Source organism: Balaenoptera musculus, chromosome 14 (assembly GCF_009873245.2).
Source record: "Balaenoptera musculus isolate JJ_BM4_2016_0621 chromosome 14, mBalMus1.pri.v3, whole genome shotgun sequence".
NCBI lineage: Eukaryota > Metazoa > Chordata > Mammalia > Artiodactyla > Balaenopteridae > Balaenoptera > Balaenoptera musculus.
This window is the reverse complement of record NC_045798.1, coordinates 6,907,231-6,927,118: the sequence shown is the minus strand read 5'-3', so window position 1 is coordinate 6,927,118 and position 19,888 is coordinate 6,907,231. Positions and strand designations below refer to the sequence as shown.

Below are 19,888 nucleotides of genomic sequence, written 5' to 3'. Positions count from 1 at the left end.
CTGCTGGTCCTCTCTTTCCCCATCTGTAAAACGGTTGGGGTATGTTGGGCTAGGATTGCTGTGGCTCAGCGAGGCTGACTCAGTTGGTAAGAACTGGGCCTGCGGGTTTTGAATACTGTAAGAGTGGACTCGATAAACCTTTCAATTTAGGAATGAATGGATTAAACTGCTGGAAAGGTCAAGGTGGTGCAGATGTTAAACTGCTGGGACCTAGGCTTCCCAGGTCATAAGGGGAGGTCGAGGGGTCAAAGGTCGGGTTCCGGTCAAACGCCCGAAAAACCGGAAGTCCCGAGTGGGTCTAATCCGAGGCCGGGCCTCCAGCCGCGTGACTAATAAATCTCCCCGGGGCGGAGCTGCAGCACACGGAGAGGGCGGAGTTTGGGGCCTCCCAATGGCAGCGCGGATGTCCTTCCAGCGCAGCCAATCAACGTGGGGAGACGGTAAAATTTAAACCCCCTCCCACGTCCTCCGCTGGGACCTGTCCTGAAAGCGTTTGTATGAAGTGCGGCCGCTCGCCCCGCCCCCGCCGGGGAGGCGGGGAGAAGGGCGGGCTTTCCCTCTCGAGTTCGCCTATCACGGCAGGAAGCCTGGGGAAAGGCGGGCAGCGGCGCCAATCAGGGCAGCAGCCGGGGTCCGGCGGAGCAGTTGGCTACAATTGTTGTAACTTTTTTCGAAAGCTGCGTTTCCCGGGAGATCCTAGGCGGTGACAGAGCGCGGCCATGGCTAGAGGTATTGGCCCGGGTGGCCAGCGCCGGGGCAGCTGGGATAGGGGGTCGCGCTGGAGGCGGGACTGAGGTGGCGGGAGCTGCGGCAGGGAGGCGCTCTCCCGCCAGCTGCTCGCACGGAGCGCGGGGACGAGCGGGGGTGCGGGGGTGCGGGGCTGCGGAACCTTCCCCACCTCGTCCCCACCCTCGCTTCCGAAGCCCCCAGAAACCCCTCCCACTCCCGTGCTTTGGTTTCTTCTCTTTAAAGTGTGGGCGCCCGGTGGCCTGCCTCTCCCGACGCAATGGGGCCATATGTCAAAGCTGTTTGGAAACTAAATTGCAGGGCACCTCCAGGGAATGGTTGTCATTGATACAAATGGGGGGAGGGCGAGGCTTCGCCTGCTTAAGGGCTCTCTCTTGTTAGGAAAGGAGGTGACCCCGAGGCGAGGGCGCAGATCGGTAACCTACATGGTGGGGAGCGCGTCGGAGTGGACCCCGCAGCAGGCGCCTTCCTTTCCCTCCCCACTCCCTGAGTCAGCTCTGCGCCGCCGGGGCGGGGACGGGCCCCGCTGGCCCACTTTGGGGTGAAACAGGTTCCCTGGCACCTCCCGGGGCGGCCCTTCGCGCCGCAGCTGATCAGGACTCCTGCCCACGGGAGATGGCTTGGGTGGGTTTGTGCAGCCGCGAGGGAGGCGATGTCCCTGCCTGAAGTTCTTCGCAGTTAGTTTGCTGTCAGGACAGTAAGACCCACGTTATGTGGCAAAGTGATCTCCAACCGCTGGTCATTTCCAGCCGCTGTGTCTCCTTCATGCAAAAACTTGAGCGTGATGGTTCACTTGAATTATTATTTAAAAGAAATAAGTTGAGGTTTTACATCTTTCTCAAAATTCTCAGGGTATTACATGTTAGTAGGAATTTGCCTTAATGCAGTATGCTCCCTATGGCGATCATAATGAATAAAATAAGGATTCATTCAGCAAATATTTATTGGGCTTCTTTGTTTTCAGCCCCTGCACCCAGGTGGATCATTTATTCTCCCAGCATCCCTTTACGGTCTTTTGGGACAAGATTTACCTAGATTATGATTAAGAAATGAGGCATAGTGAACTTCATGTTAAAGAGCTTCGTAACCCAGTCCACACAGAAAAGTAAGATGCCTTAAATATTTTTCTTCAGAAAAGGGTTAAGCATCTAAAAGTATACTTAATAATATCTGACTAATTTATCTGACAAATCTTAATAAAGCTATGCTTCCCTGATTCATTTTTCCCATCACAGCAAAATCATTTAAACTACCTGTTTTAACAGTAGTGCATTAAAAAAAAAAAATAGCTTGCTTTAATTAATCTGTGGGGGGAAACAAAGTGAACCACTCTGCCATTGAAATACTTAAATACTTAATATGGGCAAGTAATAATTACCGTTGAGGGCCAGGTGCTTTATTATGTCAGTTAATCTTTACAAACTGCTACTTCCATTTTTCAGAGGTGGAAGCTGAAGTCCAAAGTCACTGTCCAGACTCTGGCCATTTTGTGTCTTTGCTTGTTCCACTCTACCTCCCTTATTTAGCCAAAGTGAAGATGAGTGTTCCCAGCTTCTACCATAACAGGTTGCAAATCACCTTTGTAATGTACTGGTTAGTGATTCTCAGTGACTCACATGACCCCCCCCCCCCCCACCATGAAGAGTCAGTCTTTTTCTTCTAGAAAAGAGGTCTTCGTTCCTAACTTGTAGTTCACTTTGAGAGCCCTGCGGAGTCACATGAACAAAATGTTCAGATACCGGGTAACTCCTCTCTGGTTTTGAAGTTTTACAATCATGTAAATATTTACAGCCTCAAGGATATTACTTTGGGCAGGATCCATCCATCTACTTTTCCCCGTTTCTACTGCCACTGTCAGATGGCCTCATACTTGGTCTCCCTCTTCCCACTGTGACCATCTCCAATTTATTGTGCCTCAGCAGCTAGAGTGGTCCCCAAGAACACAGATTTTTATCATGTGACTCTCACCACTCCTTCCGCCCCTAAACTCCCCTTTTGTTCTTAGGATCAAATCCACAGTCCTCACCCTGGCCTGTAAGGGGCCTACCCACCCCTCTGGCCTCAGTGTGCTCCATCTCTGTCTGTGTTCATTGTTGTGTCTTTAGCCCAGGGCCTGGAACACAGTAGGTAGTCAATAAATGCTTGTTGAATGAATGAATTGTTATTTTAGTGTCTGAGTTTGAGGAAAGCAATATACATTTTTTTTATGCTGAAGTATCCTCATATCCATCAGTATCTCAGTCATGTGACCCTTAGGCAAGTGATTTATTTTCCCCAAGCCTCGATTTCTACATCTGTGAAATAGAATAGTACCTTCTCATAAATGGTTGGGAAGGTTAAATTAAATAATGCATTATTGTACGGCCTGACACAGTAAACATTCAGTAAGTGCGAGCTATTAGTATCATTGCTGTTGGATTCTATTTCTATGAGACCCTGGGCAACATTAAGAGTTTTTATTTCTGTGATTGGGTATATGTATTTGTTATGCACATGTGAACACCTCATGTACAGACAAAACAAAGTGTTTTGAAACTTTACTGAAGGATTTGAACTACATTTTCTAGCTACTAGAGCTGCAGAGTTGAGAGAAATGGGTGCTAGACTTGTATTTTAATGTATCCCCTGCATTTTGTGGGCTATGATGGAGAAAGCTATAGCCCTGAGTATGTGTGTGTAGTGGGGGCGAGGGAGTGAAAACAGTATGAGAAATGGACAAGCTGATCTGAGCAGCTGCTTCCTGCCTCCAGACCATGATTCCAATGATAGTTTGGCAACAAACTACAAACCTTCTCTGCCCTGCAGAGGTAACAGACACTGTTTCAGATGGCTCAACCTGGGTGTCAGAGTGTCACTTTAGAATCCTAACTCTCTGCATAGTCGCTTGGGTATTCAAGTGGGCAGACTACCCTACCCCATTGGAGTCAGTGGTTGGATGGGTATGGCAGTGGTTCCCCAGCCCTGCTCTGAAGGATTCTAAAGCATGAGCTGATTTGGGAGGTGTTGTCCTGAGCAGTGTCTTGCCATTTAATCCACTGTCTTATCCCTTCTAAGGGGAGGCAGCTACTTAAAGTGACAGCCATTTGTTTATCTGTGGATGTCAAAGGTGCCCTGGGTACCTTATGGAATTCATAGTTCTTAGTTTTTATCCACGAGGATGCTGAGGCCTAGTCTGGGGAAGGGACTTGGCCATGGTCACAAAGCACCTCTGGGGCAGATGCAGGGAGAGATATACCCAATCTTTGCCTCCCAGGCCATAACCCAAGGCTAGATGCCCCGAGGTGTCTTGTTTGCATTATGACTTTGCACAAATACAGGGACTCCTTTGGCCATGGGCCCTCAAACCCTAATGGCTACAGCACAGTGGTTCAGGGCAGTAAGGTATACTGGAACCCCTGCCTCCCAGGACATTTCCTCGTGCGGGGACAGGAGACCTGGGTGACTTGCTAAACCCTCTGCAACACCATTTGCTCCTCCATGTTTATTTCCTCACCTGTAATCTGGAAGTTAGTGGCCGGGAGTGTAGGCTCTGGTCTTTTGGCCTGGTAATCTATTTCTAGTTCTGAGAACTTGGCCAAGCTCCTCACTTCTCCGAGGTTGTTTTCCCTGTCTGTGGAAGAGAAAATAATGGTGTCTACCTTCAAAGGGCCGTTGTGAGGTCTGAATGGCATAAGGTATGCAAGAGAAGCACCCAGCAAACATACCATTATAATTCCTGGCTCTATTTCCCAGGGTCCGGACCGGTCAGGTGCAGACCGCCTGGGTTTGACACCTGACCTGATCGCTTTCTAGTTCTGTGGCTTTGGACAAGCCCCTGCACCTCCTTGGAACCTCAGTATCCGCATCATAAACGGGTTAGCCACAGGACCTGGCCCCCAGGGGCTTGCCGGGAAGGTTAAATGCCCAGGAAAACGCTCCGTGAGCACAGGCTCGGGCACACAGGAGGGCTCTCGCCTGTCGCGTTCACCGCTGCCGACTGCGCCTGGCACGGACGGGTCTCCCGAAATAGCCGTTGAGCCAGCGAGAGTAGGAGCCTGGCCGGCCGAGAGCCCGGGCTGTCATTATCATGTTTCCCACCCCTTCCTCCCCGAGTGGCTAAAGACGCGCGAGAGGGGGCGCGCCCGAGTCGGGATTCCTCGCGGCCGCGGGACCCGCCCTCCTTCGTTCCCTCCCCTTCTCCCTCCCTCGCTCCGGAGGAGCCTCGCAGCGCCGCCCCTGCCAGCCCCCTCCCCGGCCGGGAGCGGACGGTGGGTGGCGGCAGCGGCGAGCGGGCGGGCCGCGGAGGACGCGCCGCCAGCGCCTCCCTCCCTGCGTCCTCGGTCCCGGGCCGGCCGGGGCTGCCGCGGCGCGCGGGTGCCGGGCTCTGCCTCGCAGGCCATGGGGGAAGGGGGCGCCGTGGGGCGCCGCCGGCCCTTCCCCGGGGCGCCGCGGCGGCGCTGGTGGCGGCGGCAGCAGCAGCAGCAGCGGCAGCGGCAGCGCTGGTGGCCGGGCCGCGGCGAGGGCGAGGGCGCGGGGCGCGCCGCCATGGGCCTGGCCGGCTGCAGGTGGGTGTGTCGGGCCCGGCCGCGCGGGGGGCGGGCGGCGCGCGGGGCCCGGCCGGGCCGGGCGGCGGGAGGGCGACTCGGGCCGCGGCCCGGCCCCGCCGGCCGGCCCCGGCCTCCCGGCGGCGCGGGCGGCCCACCGCCGCCGGGCCCTCGGAACATGGCTGCGGCGGGAGGCGCCGCTGCGGCGCCCGGCCCGGGCGGCCCCGCTCCCCGCCCCGCCGCGCCCTGAGCGCCCCCTCCCCCGCTTCCCCCGGGTCCCCCTCTCCAGGCAGGAAGATGTCCAAGCCCCGCGCGGTGGAGGCGGCGGCGGCGGCGGCGGCGGTGGCAGCGACGGCCCCGGGCCCGGAGATGGTGGAGCGGAGGGGCCCGGGGAGGCCCCGCACCAACGGGGTAAGCAGGCACCCTCCCCGCACTCGCTCGGCGCGCCCCGAGGGGCCGTGCGGCCGGGCGCCCCTGTCGGCCCCGCTCCGAGAGCACGTGGGCGCCCCCGCGGCCCTGGGGCGGGGGTGCGGGCGGGGCGCCCGGCCGGGCAGCTTCCTTTTCTGCTGCCTGCCTGGGAGTGGCGTCCACGCCCGCTCCGCCATGACCCTGGCAGTGTTTGACCTCGGAAAAGTTTGTGTCTTTATGGCATTTCCATGCCCCGAGACCCAGCCACCCCGGTGGTGGCCGCCTTCCCAGAGTGTGCGGGGCCTGCCCGGGGCCCTCGGGGAGGTCACGGGGTCTCGCTGACTTGGTGTTGAATGGCTCACCAGGCAGAAAGGCTCGGCAGGGTTTCTGGGAAGGCCCTCCTCCCGTCTCTGCTTACTCAGAGGAGAGGCCGCACACCCAGAGACACCAGCAGTGACCTGTCCGCCCCACCGGTCTGCCCACCGCAGTCGAGTAACCGCCCTAAATGCGCCGGCTCTAGGCGTTTCTTCCATTAGCTCCGCACCCCCCAGTTAGCCCGAGAGAACTACCCCAACCGCAGCCCAGTCCCGCAGTCCTGGGAGGCTGCTGGGCTGCATGATTTGAGAGGGGCCAGGCTTGGGCACACAGAAGGCTCAGGCAGTACTGGCAAGTCCTGCCAGCTGACCTCAGGACTGAGAAGTGGTTGATCAGGTTCCCTGAGGCCCGCTTCTGTGCCAGAGTCCCTGTAGCTCCTGCCAGGGCAGTCGGCTCCTGCACTAGGCCAGCCCTTCCAATCCCGGCCTTGTTTACCCTGGTCCTTCTGACCTCCTTGCTACTGGTAGGTTGCCTCCTTCTTATATAGACCTTTGTGGACGGCTGTTTCTGCTGGCCAGATGTCCCCCCTTAGCGAATGGAATTAGAGACGGACTTGGACCTGGGGGATTCTGAACCTTCCACTGCTCTGCTGGGGCTGGCTTCGCCTAGTAGCCCAGTTTTTGAGAGATGTTGTCTATTTTTTGTCTTTTGTATTCTGATTGCCCCCTTGTCTGCCTAAATCTTGTGGGATCTTCTTTTTCAAGCCTCTTTCAGAATATGCATTTGTCGTTTTAGGAGAATGTATTTACCGGGCAATCAAAGATCTATACCTACATGAGCCCGAACAAATGCTCTGGAATGCGTTCCCCCCTTCAGGAAGAGAACTCAGTTGCACATCACGAAGTCAAATGCCAGGGGAAGCCGTTAGCCGGAATCTACAGGAAACGCGACGGTAAGCCTCTGAAATGGCCCTGTTCTGACTACAGCTGGCCGGCTCGCATCCTGCAGAATAATGTAAATGTGCTAAATTTTTATCCAGTCTTTTCAAGCCGAAGTTCAAAAGGTTTGAACCATGTTTTGTCTTGCTGCTAGGAAACACAGACACAGGGGAAAGAGCTGCCTGTTCCAGGGCGTGTGCCCTGTTGGTCTAACAGGTTCTCCCTGCTTTCACAAGAGTTCGCGTGTCCTTCAGGCTTGATTATCTTGCCAAGTTGCAAAAATACGGCACCTGGCCTGTTGTTAGAGAGGCTCACAGGTGCTAAAAGTACAGAAATTATGAGTCTAGGTTGTCCAGACCATGCGCTTGCTTGCACTCCTGCTGAGTCGTGTGAACCTAAGGAACTGATTTCTTTCCCTTTTATGAGCTGGCCTTGACCTCAGTTCTAAAGTTTCTTTCTACTCAAGTGTTCAGTGCTGGTCTCTGGAGCATCATACTCTGGAATGAGATTTGGGGTTAAAATATTGAGCAAGAAAATTAATGGTTATTGAAAATTCTGTCTGGCCCTGGAGAACATGCTGAGACCTCTTCCAAAATCTTGCTCTAACCCAAGTATTCCCTTTTAAAGCTGAGGGCGGGGCGGGGGCACTGGTGCGTGTGAGCTTCCCCCAATTCACCGTGCTCCCTTCTGATTAAACCTCGCCTTAGAGAAGCAGAGCTCTGGCTATCACCAGCTCCGTACAAGGAAGCTTTGTATCCGTTAACAGAAAGTGCCACGAGGGATGGGGTGGCCCAGCCTCTGGGCCAGATCTGAGACCCAAGGGCAGGAGCCAGCCCTCTGCCTGATTCCCCCTGGTACATAGGGTGATGTTACTTCACATGATTTAGGTTCCAGTCCTAGCTCTGCCATTTATGAGAGGGAGGGACGTGGGCAGTTTGCTACTCTTTTCTGAGCCTCAGTTCTCTCTGTACAGTGGGAGAGAGAGGAGTCCTACAGGACCATTCTGAAGATCAGTTAAAAGAGCAGGTGCAGATGGGCTTTGTGCGGGAATTCCCTGGTGGTCCAGTAGTTAGGACTCGGCGCTTCCACTGCCGTGGGCCCCAGGTTCAATCCCTGTTCGGGGGAATTAAGATCTCAAAAGCCGTGCAGCGCGGCCAAAAAAAAAAGGGGTCGGGGCGGCTTTGTGAGCTCTCCGTACGTCAGCCTGTTCTCCACTGGCCTGCGAGCATCACGGCCTGCCCCTCCCCGCATTTCCGCGTCGGCAGCACTCAGGACAGCACTCGCCACACTGGGTTGGGGAAGGGGCTCTTTTGAGATGGCGCTCAGCCAGTCTCACATCCCTTCTGGAACGGGGCGGGATGTAGATTGTCCTAAATGGGGACACGGGACACAAGCTAGCTGATTTGACTCGTAGCGTTACTACATGGCGACAGTCAGAATTGGGGGCTGGAGGAACATTGGAGGAGACCCCAAGGTCCAGATTCTTGTCCATGATTCTAGACCTTTTTCCTGCCTTGATGCAGACTCAACATGACAGCTGATGTTCACGAGCACCACCCACTTCTAGGGTCATGCCCGACGCCTTAACTCCACCCAAGAGGGCGTACAAGGAGCAAGAATGGTCTGGATGGGTGCTGATGTATTTATTTTTCTCTTTTGTGTATTGAGATATAATTCTGATATCCTGAAGTTCACCATTTTAAAGGGTACAATTCAGTGGTTTTTAGCATATTCACAGATATGTGCAACTATCATCTCTGTTAAGCTCCAGTACATTTTCATCACCCCAAAAAGAAAGCCTGTAACCTATTCACAGTCACTCCCCATTCCTCCCTTCCCCCAGCCCCAGGCAGCCATTAATCTATTTCCCGTCTCTATGGATTTGCCTATTCCAGACATTTCACATAAATGGAATCATCTAATATGTGGCCTTTTGTGTCTGGCCTCTTTTACTCGTTATAATGTTTTCAGGGTTCATCCATGTTGTAGCCTGTGTCAGTACTTCGTTCCTTTCTGTGGCTGAATAATATTCCATCCTGTGGATGTACCACATTTTATTTACCCATTCATCATTTGATGGATGTTCAGGTTGTTTCCATTTTTTGATATTTCCATATTATCAGTAAGCTGCTGCAGACGTTCATATACAGGTTTTTGTGTAGACATCTGCTTTTAATTCTCTTGATAGATTCCTAGAACTAGAATTGCTGGGTCATATGGTAACTCTATGTTTAACATTTTGGAGAACTGCCAAATTCTTTTCCAAAGTGACTGCACCATCTTACATTCCCACCAGCAATATATTATTTAATTATTTGTTAAAAGTAAAATCTTTTTTGAGAAAAAATAGTCCAACACTGGTGCTCCACAACTATTTTTAGTAACAAGTCATTGGCGACGTCCCTCACAACACACTGACTGGTGTCGGGGCACCGTGCTGGGAACCTCTGTGAACACTGGGCTTCGACCCTGTTAGAACAGGGAATTTAAAAAAAAGAAAACGAGTCTGAAATGAATCACGCCAGGCAGCTAGGTCTTGGGGAAGAGGTCTTTGCTGGGGAGAGGTTCTGCTTTATTGCCTTACTCCTGTCCACCAACACTGGCCCACCCTTTAGGAATTTAGCTTTTTTCCCTGGGGTCTGCAGCCCATTTCCTGAAAAGCCATTGGTCGAGCCCTCAGGCCAGTGTTGCCAGCCGTGGTGCTTCTGCTTCAAGGGCTCTTTCCCTCAAGATGCAGAAGGCCCAGTGTGTTGATTAATTAGATGAGAGGGATCCACTCACAATGTATATGTTGACTCATCGTGGTATAACACTTCAAATATCTTCTAATTGTATTTATCAGTTATACCTCAACAAAGCTAGAAAAAGAAAAAAAAGATGCAGAAGACCAAAAGCTGCACCCAGTGTCTGGGTCAAAAAGTAAAGCCAGATGCTTTGCCCAAGATACTGGTTAGTGGACACCAAGCTTAACAGCCCAAGGGCACGACTGCCCAACACGTCCCATCCCTCTCTTCTCTCCAAGCCTGTCTTAGCATGCGGCTGAGGGCTGGAAAGTGGGAGCCGGTGGGTCCAGAGTCAGCCTGTCTCTCCCCACCCTCTGCCCACAGAGAAAAGAAACTCTGGGAATGCAATACGAAGCTCCATGAAGGCCGAGGAACAGAAGATCAAAGACGCCAGGAGAGGTCCCCTGGCCCCTTTTCCAAACCAAAAATCTGAAGCAACAGAACCTCCCAAAACCCCGACCTCGTCTTGTGATTCTCCCAACGCAGCTGCCGCCAAGCAAGCCCTGAAAAAGCCCGTCAGGGGCAAACAGGCTCCCAGGAAAAAGTAAGTGCCCCCTGGAGGCCACCCCTAACACAGGGCAGCCTGCCCAGTGCCAGCCGGGGTGAGGCCGCCCAGCCTCTCAGCCCCTTGAGCCGTCAAGGCTCAGATTCCTGAGTCGCCGCCGGGGACACCACTGTGTGTCAGCGTCTTGGTCTGTCACGGGTCCAGGGCTCCGGAGCCTGCTCCCTGCCGAGAGTAGGCAGCCTGTCTTTGACATTCTCTCTGAGGCCCCCGTGGGCAGGTGAGCCTAAGTGACCCTGGGCCGCAGTGGACAGAGGTGTTGAAGTGACATGGTTTCCAAGGAGCCTGCTGCTAAGGGGTTGTGTGCCTCCTGGATGTGAATGTGGTCTCGGTGCTAATACTTGTTTTCTCCTCTTCCTTTCTCACCCCAGAGCTCAAGGAAAAACGCAGCAGAATCGTAAACTCACAGATTTCTACCCTGTTCGAAGGAGCTCCAGGAAGAGCAAAGCTGAGCTGCAGGTAGAGTCACGTGGTTTCGATTCCAGCTCTCGGAAGGGGCAGGGCATCCCAGTGGGCAGTGCTTGCCGTGCACAGCCTGAGCTTGCTTTGTATCATCTTGGGACAAGTCTCTTGGCCTCCACGGCCTTGATATTCTCCTTGGTCTAGTGGGGGTCGTCATAACGCTCTGGGTCACCATGAAGCTTAGTTACGATGCCTCTGTGGAGGAGCCTTGTCGCCTGTAGCATGTGGCCTGGAAAGTCAGGACTTACCATGAAAGTGGCTTTGGCAGGGCCATTGGAGCCTAGGACCGTGAAGGCTGCGTGCTCTTGGGAGGCTTGTTTTTCTGCTGTCCAGAGGTTTCATGTCTCGAGGTAGTGAAGAGCAGTGGCTTGGGAACCGCTTCCTGGTTGTGTGATGTCGGGCCAGTTACTTAACTGCTCTGTGCCTGTCTGTCCTGTCTGTAAAATGGGATAATAAAGCAGTACCGTGTGTGGTGGTTGGGAGGGCTACGTTCTTAAGTTAATGCATGTAGAACACTTAGAACCGTGCCTGGTATGCACTGAGCACCTGTTAACTGTTGTCACTGTTGCTTCCCCCGTGTTGTCCCTTCCCGGGGCCCCTCTCTGCTCTTTCCCACCCCGCCACTGTCCCTCGGAACGTGCAAAAACCAGGCAGGAAGGCTGACCGGGCTGTGAGGCCCCCGCCTGCCGTGTTTGCAGAGTGCTGAGCTGTGCAGTCGATCAATATTTGATGCAGTGAGGTGTGGTTATTGCCTTTCTGTTAGGGAAACCCAGGGTGTGGCCGGGCCCTGCAGCCCCCGACTGCTTCCGTCCACCCTCCCGCCCCGGGGGCGGCAGGGTAACCTGCAGGCTTGGGAGTAGCGCTCAGGATTGCCCCCCACAAGGGAGGTGGGGGGCCCTGGCCTTTCAACCGGCACAGACCCCTTCGGCCTTTTGATGTGAGAGCTGTGGCTGTACAGATGGTGATCTAGCCTCTCTCCGCCCCCCACCTCTGAACTGGCAGGACTTCCTTTAAAAGCGGGGGGGGGGGAGGTCCATCTTTCCCCCTAGAGAAAAGCTTTGGCTTTATTTCCTTAGAAAGGCAGTGTCTTTCAGCCAAGAACAAGCTGTTACAAGCTGTTTGCCTGCAGCGGGAGGCGGTGTGAGGTCATCGTAGAGACAGCACTGCAGAGGGCGAGGCGGTGCCAGCCCCCAGAACCCGGGACGCCGCCCAGCCCCGCTCAGAGCCGCAGCGCCCACACGGGGAGCCTGGGGCTCCACCAGGCGCCGCTGTGGGCTGCGGGGGGGGGGGGCGGGCAGCTGAGTTGGCCTTTTTAATTAAAAACAACAACGGGGGCTCTGTCGGGGCAGTGGAGGCTGCAGCGGGCGGGCGGCAAGCAGCAGGCGGCACAGTAAAGCTCACGCTGTCCCTGGACGCAGAGCCAGTGGCGAGGGAGACACACGCTGTGCCCGCCGCCGTTTGTGTTGGCTCTGCCGAGCGGGCACCGCGGCCAGGTGGTCTCCGGCCAGGACTGCGAGGCGGCTGTTGGCCCGGCTGCTGGGGCTGCGGCTGCCAGGGCGGCGGCGTCTCTTGACCGCAGAGGTGAAGCCCGAGGGCGGGGCAGCTGGGCCTCGTCTCAGGGGTGAGGTCAGGCCCGAGCTGCCTGCCCTCCGGGGCCGGCCGAAACAGAGGCCCGGGGCTGGGTGTGGGCAGCGGGGGTGAGACAGACAAAGAGCTCCGCAGACACCTCGCTGTGGCTGGAGACAGAGCAGGCAGGTCTGGGTTCAGGTCTAGGGTCCAAGGCCAGGGCCGGAGGGTGGAAACTGGGCCTTGGGGAGATGCCCTGAACCCCTCCCTGCTTCGCTGGGGGTGCCCCTTCTCTGGTTGGCCTGACTGTGGGTGGGGTGACGGCCAGCACTGGGGCAGGGACTGCAGTGCTGGCAGAGCCCTGGCTGCGTCAGCCGCCGCCCAGCCCAGCCCAGCCCAGCCCAGCCCAGCCCAGCGCCGGGCCTGACGTGCAGAGCAGCCTGCTGACTCCGGCTGGGAACGTCTCGAGTCCGTCCCTCCTTCCTGTTCGCCGCCTTCACCCTCGTTCACACCTGGCTCCCTTCCCGCCCGCTCAGGCCCTGGGTCCCCCGTGGGCTGCTGCCAGAATCCTCTTTAGGACGCTCAGAGCTGGTTGCTCACATGCCCCAAACCCCCGAGCCTCCAGAGTGAAACTCAGGGCTGTGCATTCAGGGCCTCTCCCCGGCCCCAGCTCTCCTCAGCTTGTCTCCTCTGCCTGGTTCTGTCACGGCAGGAAAGTCCCCCGTCGCCTATCCCAGTTTTCCCACGATTACTCCCATTTATTTCTGCACGCTTGTAACTGATTCATCATTTAACAAGGTAGCTGTGTGTGTGGGTGTGGGGCGGCGGGGGGCCGGTGCTGCTTTGAGGGCTCACTACGTGCCAGGCACTGTTCTAGGCCAGAAGATTCCGCAGTGAACAGGCGGTGGGCACGCGCACCCCGTCTGAAGGGCGCAGCCTCTCTGATCAGCCCTGGCTGGTGTCGTATGAAGTCAGAGTCCTGATTTTTAGATGTCAGCAATTTTGATATTTTTTAAAAGTCTGCGTGGGCCAAACAGAACATAGCCACAAGCCCGATTCTGCCCTTGGGGCCACCACTGTCTCCCTCTTGGCCTCTTTAAACCCCAGGTGGCGAATGGTCCGCCTCAGATGGGCAGTGAGGAAAGGACGGGGGCTTGGGGGCCTGGGCATCCTTCGGGACCGATGCCCTGGAGGCCAACTGCACGTGACCTGCGGGCAGCTGGGGCTCCTGGAATGGCCTCGGAGAGAATGCTGACGCACGTCTCATTTCTTCTTTCCTCCCCACCCAGTCTGAAGAAAGGAAAAGAATAGACGAATTGATTGAAAGTGGGAAAGAAGAAGGAATGAAGGTAAGGGGCCGCAGGGCCCACTGCGTGGAGGTTAAGGCTGTGAAGTCGCCCCTTCCCTGGTGCAGAGGCTCACATAGGAGCTGCGCGGCTTTAACCCTCTGGTGGTCACTGTGACCAGGCGGGCCGTTACAGGTTGTCGAGGGACCAAATGCTGAAAGTATCGTTAAAGGGAATGCCTCACGAAGGAAACATGAGATGTTATCCTGAGGAAACTTTTTAAAAATTATGATGAAATACATGCAACATAAAATTTACCATTGTAACCATTTTTAAGTGTGCAGTTAAGTACATCCTACAGTCACAGTTGTGCGATCATCATCTCTGTCTAGTTCCAGAACTTTTTCGTCCTCCCAAACGGAAACCCCGTACCCATCTGCACTCACTCGCATTCCCTGCCCTCAGCCCCTGACAGCCACCAGTCTGCTTGCTGTCTCTATGGGTTTGCCTCTTCTGGACACTTCATACAAATGGAATCATAGAATGTGTAGCCTGTTTTATCTGGCTTCTTTCATTTAGCCATGATGCTTAGGGAAACTTTTAAAAGGACAAATTGATCAAATTTTTCTAGACTGTTTTCCTGGGAAATGGCAATGCCCAGGAGATTTGCTTTTCTCTTCGTTTATTTCAGACACTGGGTGGATGAGAGGGGAGCAAGTCTCCATAGTGGTGGCCAGATGGCCCTGGGCTAGGACCCAGGGGTTGGAAAGCTTCAGTTTCCACCCACCATGGAGGGGGATCTGAAATTTTTTTTTTTTTTTTTTTTTGCCCACACCGCACGGCTTGCGGGATCTTAGTTCCCTGACCAGGGATCGAACCTGTGCCCCCTGCATTGGAAGCTCGGGGTCCTAATCACTGGACCGCCAGGGGATTCCCTGGGGCAGGGGCCCCCAACCCCTGGGCCGCATGGCCAATACCGGTCCACGGCCTGTTAGGAGCCGGGCCGCACAGCGGGAGGTGAGCCGCGGGCGAGCGAACGAAGCTTCATCTGCGGCTCCCCCGTCGCTCGCGTTACCCCCTGAACGTTCCCACCCCTGTCCATGGAAAAATTCTCTTCCACGAAACCGGTCCCCGGTGCCAAAAAGGAGGGGGACCGCTGCCCTAGGGGGATCTGAATTTAAGTCTGGACCCCTCAAGCAATCACCCTCCATCTCCATTTAAAATGGAGTGAGGAGAAACTCAGGAGGGTTAATTATGGGATAAAGGAGAGACTCAGAACGCTGGGTCCTGCTACTCCCCCGAAGAGGCCAGGACGGGGATTTGAGTCTGTGCGACACGGCTTCCTAGCTTTGTGGCCGTGGACACGACTCTGCCTCTCTAATCCCGTTTTCTCACCTGCAAGATGGGGCAGCACCCACCTAGCAGATCTCTCAGGATCTGGCGCAACAAGGCTCTGCAGATGGGCACAAGGGAACTCTTTGGGGTGATGGATTGTGGCAATAGTTGCACAACTGTGTATGTTGACTAATACCCACCAAACTGTACGTGTGAAATGAGTGAATTTTATGGCCTGCCGCAGTAAAGCTGTTCAAAGAACGCGGTGCAAGCCTCCCGCCCCCTGGAAGCCGGCCCTGCACGGTGGCGTTTGTTGCTGTTATGAACCAACCCTCCCTCTTGGCACCACCCAACAGATTGACCTCATTGACGGCAAAGGCAGGGGCGTGATCGCCACCAAGCAGTTCTCCCGGGGCGAGTTTGTGGTGGAATACCACGGGGACCTCATCGAGATCACCGACGCCAAGAAGCGGGAGGCTCTGTACGCGCAAGACCCCTCCACGGGCTGCTACATGTACTATTTCCAGTATCTGAGCAAAACCTACTGGTAAGTCCCCTGGTGCTTCGAGTGGCTCTTCCCCGCCCCCCCGGCAGAGGTCCAGCCAGAGGGCCACCGAGGGCACGCTGACTCTCCTGCTCCAGCTTCTTGTTTAGTTCTTGCTATACCTTTTTTTCAAAGCTGTGATGCAGCTCCCCCACTTCCCATGTTTAATTTTGGGGATCAGAGTGCTTCTGGATGCCGTCTCGTGGGACAACACGTAGACCAGTCTCGTGAAAGCCTGCATAGGGGCTCACCTGGCCTCTCCTCTGGGACCCGTGGCCAGAACAGCTCTGGGAATCGCTGACTTCTCTGTCCCCAGTGTGGCAGTGTCACTGATTGCTTTTTTTTAAATAGACTGTACTTTTTAGAGCAGTTTTAGGTTCCCAGCAAAACTGAGCGGAAAGTACAGAGTGTTCCCACGTACTGCCTGCCTCCACACCCGCACGGCCTCCCCCCACTGTCAACATAGTTGATTTTTATTCACTTATTTATTATGCAGAACTTCCACAAAGAGCCTTTTGCGTTCCCGTCTAGGCCTGCCCCCTGCCTGGGATACCCCACACCGAGCGCCTCTCTGGGCTCTTAAAGATATTTCTTTTTGAGTTACTTCGCTTTCCCAAAAACGTGGCCCTCAATAACCGTCCCACCACAGCTGAGAGCAAGCATGACTCTGACTGGGTTCAAAACCCTTTTTATCAATTTAATCCTTTGTCGCCCTCCCTCCCCGCCAGCGTGGATGCAACCAGAGAGACAAATCGCCTGGGAAGACTGATCAATCACAGTAAATGTGGGAACTGCCAAACCAAACTGCACGACATCGACGGCGTGCCTCACCTCATCCTCATTGCCTCTCGCGACATCGAGGCTGGGGAGGAGCTCTTGTACGACTATGGGGACCGCAGCCGGGCTTCCATCGAAGCCTACCCCTGGCTGAAGCATTAACCCCACGGCCCCGCCCCTCCCCCCTCCCTTCTTCAATGGACAAAGTGCCCTCAAAGGGAATTGACTTTTTTTTTTTTTTTTTTTTTTTTTTTACACATTTAATCTTAGCAGATTACTTCAGATGTTTTTAAAAAAGTATATTAAGATGCCTTTTCACTGTAGTATTTAAATATCTGTTACAGGTTTCCAAGGTGGACTTGAACAGATGGCCTTATATTACCAAAACTTTTATATTCTGGTTGTTTTTGTACCTTTTTTGCATACAAGTCGAACGTTTGTGCTTCCCGTGCATGCAGTCAAAGACTCAGCACAGGTTTTAGAGGAAAGAGTCGAACACGAACTAGGAAGCTGGGCGATGCGCCTGCGTCCACCCGAGGAGCCGGGACTCTCTCCCCTCCTCACCCCCGACGTCCCAGTGCCAGGCGGGCGCGAGGAAGAGCTGCCTCCCCACGGCCTGGACGGGATGTTCCCAAGCTCTTGTTTTCCTGACATCTCGACAGGCGCACATTGAAGTGTATGAATATTTTTTAAAAAGGTTTCACAGTAAGATAGTCTTCCCCTCTGCTTTCTCGAAAGCTTACTGACCCGGTGGCTCACGGGCCGGGCCTAGATTTACTCTTCCACGGGCTGCCGCTTTTCTGGGCACCTCGAAGCATCAGGGCGGGGAATCAAAGCAGATGTGGGCAGGGACAAGCACTGCTTACCCAGCCCTGCCGGCAGGGGTTCCCGAAACTGGGTTAATTTCTTTATAGAAATGTGAACACTGAGCTTATTTTAAAAAAAATAATAAAAATCAAAAAACAAAAAAGAAAAAAAAGAAACCACAGAAGACAACTTACATGTATATAGGTCTTGAGGTGAGTGACGTGGCTGTGTTTTTGTTTGGGGTTTTTTTTTAGTTTGGCTTTTTTTCTCCCCCTTGGTTTTGTTTCTGTAGAAGAGATTTGAGATGGTACACTATTCTAATCAAAAATAAAGTTTTGTAGTGGGACCAGAAATCACTTACCCAATTTCCCACCTCCCCACCCCCCGCCCCAACCTGATTCTGCTGGGTTGAAAGTTCCAGACCTGCTGTCAAGGCTTTTGTTTGTCAGACCCCCTGGTGTCCTTCCTGTGAAGATGCAGCCATGAACCAAAGGGTGAGCCTACAAGCCCCGAAATGCAGGGCCCCACCCCAGCTGCTGGAGTGCAGGGGAGCGGGCGGGCCCAGCGGCCCAGGGATCACGGCTAAGGGTAAAGTCTTCACCTCGACTGTGACAGCAGAAGGAGCAGATAGCTTCCTCCCAAAGGGGAACCGAGTCCCACTTTCTGTTAACCTGTAGTTCAGGGGCCTGGGGCTCTGGAGCCGTGACGTGGGGTCTCCTGGCCCCCTGCTCCCAGGTAAATGTGAATGGAGACAGGTATGAGAGCCTGTCCTCAACTTCAGTGCCCCCCGCCCCGGTCTCATGACGGTGCTACCTAAGAAAGTCTTCCCCCCACCCCACACTTGCCTGGTCAGTGGTCAGTGAATTGGAGGAGGATCCGATGGGAGTGTGTAAATGTGAGATAAAATGTCTTGGTTGTACCTGTTTGTGGTTTAGCTTTGTATTTAAAAAAAAAAGAAGGAAATAAACTTGAAAATTATTTGTCATCATAAAAATGAAATGAAAATTAAAATATTTATTGCCAGGCGAGGCTACATGTGTCTTTCTGTTTTTTTGTGTTTTTTTGTTTGTTTGTTTTTTACAAGGCAGAGGCAGAAAAAAGGTTGCATTTTGGTTTGGTTTTGTTTTTTGTTTCGGCCACACTGCACGGCTTGTGGGATCTTAGTTCCCCAACCAGGGATTGAACCCTGGCCCTCGGCAGTGAGAGCACGGAGTCCTAACCACTGGACTGCCAGGGAATTCCCATTTTATTTTACAAAGGGCCACACACCAGTGTGAATCAGTTTTGGTGACTGTCCTCCTAGGGGACAGTCTCTTCGTTTTTATCATGGCGGGGGGGGGGTCAGAGGTTGCTTGTGGAGATTAAAAGTTAAACATGTTGCCCCCTCAGAACAATGCCTGGCAAGTAGTGTACATTTTAGCTGTTGTAATTGTCATTATTGTTGTTGTTTCTAATGTGCTAGACTTGATTCTCAGGTAGGCGTCTCAATGGTGCTGGAAGTCGTGTCCCCACCCCGCCCCGCCCCCGCCGCCAGCCCAGATCGCCATCCCCACCGCACATGCCACCACCCGCCCCTGAGAGGCTTAGTTCCCTCAGCCCCGGGCACTGGAGGCAGGTTGGGACTGTGGGTAGAGTCCTTGGTTTACAGGCGGAAGATCCATTCCCATCGTCAATCGGCTTTAAGCATTTGTCAGCTGTCACCCTGAACAAATCACTTACCCTCTGAAATTTGTCCATCAAGTTTGGAACAGCCTCTGCCCACCTGCCTTGCAGGGGTTTCCGGAGGATTCAGTCATCATGTATTACTACCTCCTCACGTTGGAGGGGAAGTGTGGCCTGGTGGCCAAGTGCTCAGCCCTGGAACAGAACGTCAGGTTCCAGCCACTTAGCAGCTGTGTAACCTTGGGCGGGTTACCTAACCGCCCTGCGTGCCACTTTCCTCCTCGGTGACATGAAGATGATACTGGTGCTTGTGTCGGGGTGATGGTGAGGATTGGATGAGTTTAAGACATAAAAAGTACTTGCACAGGGGCTTCCCTGGTGGCACAGTGGTTGAGAATCCGCCTGCCAATGCAGGGGACACGGGTTCAAGCCCTGGTCTGGGAAGATCCCACATGCCACGGAGTAACTAGGCCCGTGAGCCACAGCTACTGAGCCTGTGCTCCGCAACAAGAGAGGCCGTGACAGTGAGAGGCCCGCACACGGCGATGAAGAGTGGCCCCCACTTGCCGCAGCTAGAGAAAGCCCTCGCACCGCACAGAAACGAAGACCCGACACGGCCAAAAATAAATAAATAAATAAATAATTAAAAAAAAAAAAAAAGTGCTTGCACATAGATGATCCTCAGTAATCAATGTTAGCTATTATTAGGATGAAAATTTTGGGTGGTTTTCTATCATTCACTGTTTACAAGTGCCCAGGACTGATAGATACTGCCTCTAAGCCTGCTCCTTCTGGGGCTGGGTTTGGAGTTGGAAGCCTGCAGTGTGGGAGCGGCCGTGTCTCTGCTGTCTGTGGTCACACTGGGCCCGGCTCCAAGAACTTAGTTTCTGGCACTCCAACGGCCACACCCCAGCGTCTGCGGTTCTGAAGTCAGGATGCTCGGGTTCGTTCCCCAAGTCAGCTCTCACCTCCAAGGTGCAGAAATCCTCCTCCCTCCCCGCCGTTAAGAGGGCAGCGGCCAGTCAGGGTTGCAGCGTTACACGGGGTTACAGGAATCAGGAGCCCCCGATCTAAGATGCTGTTGAGATGGCATTCTGGACCAGACACTTGAACGTTGCCGACTTTTCTTGGCAGGCAGAGTGGTTTTGGCCTTGGCACCTGGGTTCAAGTCCC

General features: G+C 54.2%; 1 protein-coding gene across 9 annotated transcripts; it reads left to right on the top strand.

The window, feature by feature from the left end:
* The first annotated feature begins 662 nt into the window (after nucleotides 1-662).
* Nucleotides 663-17,537, top strand: KMT5A (lysine methyltransferase 5A). Of its 9 annotated transcripts, none has more exons than XM_036822988.1 (8): nucleotides 663-729; nucleotides 5,560-5,681; nucleotides 6,789-6,945; nucleotides 10,039-10,258; nucleotides 10,648-10,735; nucleotides 13,594-13,653; nucleotides 15,282-15,472; nucleotides 16,198-17,537. In XM_036822988.1, the coding sequence occupies exons 1-8, from the start codon at nucleotides 720-722 to the stop codon at nucleotides 16,406-16,408; spliced, it is 1,059 nt and encodes a 352-aa protein (XP_036678883.1). In that variant the 5' UTR covers nucleotides 663-719; the 3' UTR covers nucleotides 16,409-17,537. The 9 variants fall into 9 exon arrangements, with proteins under 9 accessions (XP_036678883.1, XP_036678884.1, XP_036678888.1 ...); XM_036822989.1 differs by lacking the exon at nucleotides 663-729 and adding an exon at nucleotides 5,087-5,291; XM_036822992.1 differs by lacking the exon at nucleotides 663-729 and adding an exon at nucleotides 6,044-6,165.
* Nucleotides 17,538-19,888: the final 2,351 nt, after the last annotated feature.

Coding starts and splice junctions, on each gene's coding strand:
- KMT5A (XM_036822988.1), top strand. Junction 10,259..10,647: donor AAACAGGCTCCCAGGAAAAA/GTAAGTGCCCCC, acceptor TTCTCACCCCAG/AGCTCAAGGAAAAACGCAGC. Junction 13,654..15,281: donor GGAAAGAAGAAGGAATGAAG/GTAAGGGGCCGC, acceptor ACCACCCAACAG/ATTGACCTCATTGACGGCAA.